We start from the raw sequence: 1,395 nt of genomic DNA, 5'->3' as shown, positions 1-1,395 counted from the left end.
ATGGTGGCATGTCCATCCCCAGAGGTGCAGGGCTGCAAGGTCAAGGGGTTGGCTTCCCAGAAGCAAGATGAGCAGGGATGTCATCAGATCCCAGAAACAAATGTGCACAGTTTCAAAGGCAAGGACCCCACCTGCAGCCCAGGAGTGGGAGGTGGTGCTGGATAACAGCTCAAATGAGGCCCAGCCCAGAATGCATCAGGACAGATTTCGGCAGTGAATGAACCAGCGCTTTAATAATGGAGAACAAGGCAGCTGTCGGCATGACCTGGAGACCTGTGACTCCCACTTACCGGGCAGTTAAATGGGGCAGGGCAGGGAAAGAGGATGTCAGCACCCCATGGGGTGCTCTGGACCTCAGAGCAGCAGAAATGGGGTGCTGGGCAAGGTGCAGCCCCAGGACCTCAGGGCCGCAGTCCCAGCAGAAGGAGGCTGGCAAAGGCCAAGAGACTGAGGGAAGCTTTGAAGCCCATGTTGTGGGAAGTGGTCGGTGTAGACGTGGGGGTTAAGCTGTTTACGTTTGCACACTCAAACTTTCGAAAGATGACTCCTCCAAAAGTCTTATTTTCACCAGACAGGAACTGACAGGTGGCGTTACTGACATTGGAACAGCCTTTCACCACGAGACTGTTAGACTCAGTGTCTGTGAATGCAAAGGAGACAGGAGGGATGCCACTCAGTCCTCTGTCCTTCCACCCACGCCTGCTCTCAGTTTGTCACCCGCAGCGTGGTGGCCCGGTGACCGGCAAGAGCTGGTGTGCTCCTGAAACCCAGGCAGGAAGGAGCCTGCATGTTCAGAGTCAAGAACACCACGTGGCAATAGCAGAGACCCTGGAGGTCAGAGGCCTGGACTCCCACCCCCACCTGACCCTGGAGGAAGCAGACTCCTGGAGGCGAGTGGCCAGCCCAGGCTAAACAGTGCAGCTCAGAGCTGGACCTGGGACTCACGTCTCCTGTGTTCCTGTGTAGCTGGAAGGTGAGGAAATCAGGAACAGGTTCCAAAGGCAGTTCTCTGTTCTCAGTTCAGGAAGGGGTCAGTACCTTGGGCTCCCCCTCCCCTTCCAGGCTTTGTTTTCTGTCCTCACTCGTCTCTGGACCTGAGTCCTCCCTGCCTGAGTTTTCACCAAGAAGAAGGAAGGGCCACCAGGAGGGATGTAAGAGACCACGTCTTGTCTCTGCCGTAAATTGGGGTTCTGCTATGTTTAATCATGTTTCGAGATTCAGGTACTAGACAAAGGCCTAGGGCGCTTGTACAGAAGACGTAGTTATGATAGCAGCCACCGGTTATTGAGCACGTACTGTGTGCCCCGATTGCTCTGTCAGCTGCAATTCACACAGCCCTGGAGGCAGGCACCTCACAGAGGCCAAGGGACTCACGGAGATGAAGTGACTCCACTC

General features: G+C 55.3%; 1 protein-coding gene across 2 annotated transcripts in view; it reads right to left on the bottom strand.

The window, feature by feature from the left end:
- Window positions 1–209: 209 nt before the first annotated feature.
- LYPD8 (LY6/PLAUR domain containing 8) overlaps window positions 210–1,395 on the bottom strand; it is a 13,312-nt gene continuing 12,126 nt past the window's right edge. For both annotated transcript variants that reach the window (XM_011963182.1, XM_011963181.1), the window contains one exon: window positions 210–640. In XM_011963182.1, coding sequence (XP_011818572.1) covers window positions 402–640 — 239 coding nt within the window. In that variant the 3' untranslated portion in view covers window positions 210–401. The remainder of the gene's footprint in view (window positions 641–1,395) is intronic.

Source organism: Colobus angolensis, unplaced genomic scaffold (assembly GCF_000951035.1).
Source record: "Colobus angolensis palliatus isolate OR3802 unplaced genomic scaffold, Cang.pa_1.0 Scaffold600, whole genome shotgun sequence".
In the NCBI taxonomy this organism is placed as follows: Eukaryota; Metazoa; Chordata; class Mammalia; order Primates; family Cercopithecidae; genus Colobus; species Colobus angolensis.
Note: the sequence above shows the minus strand (reverse complement) of the source record. Positions and strands in the feature narration are given on the sequence as shown.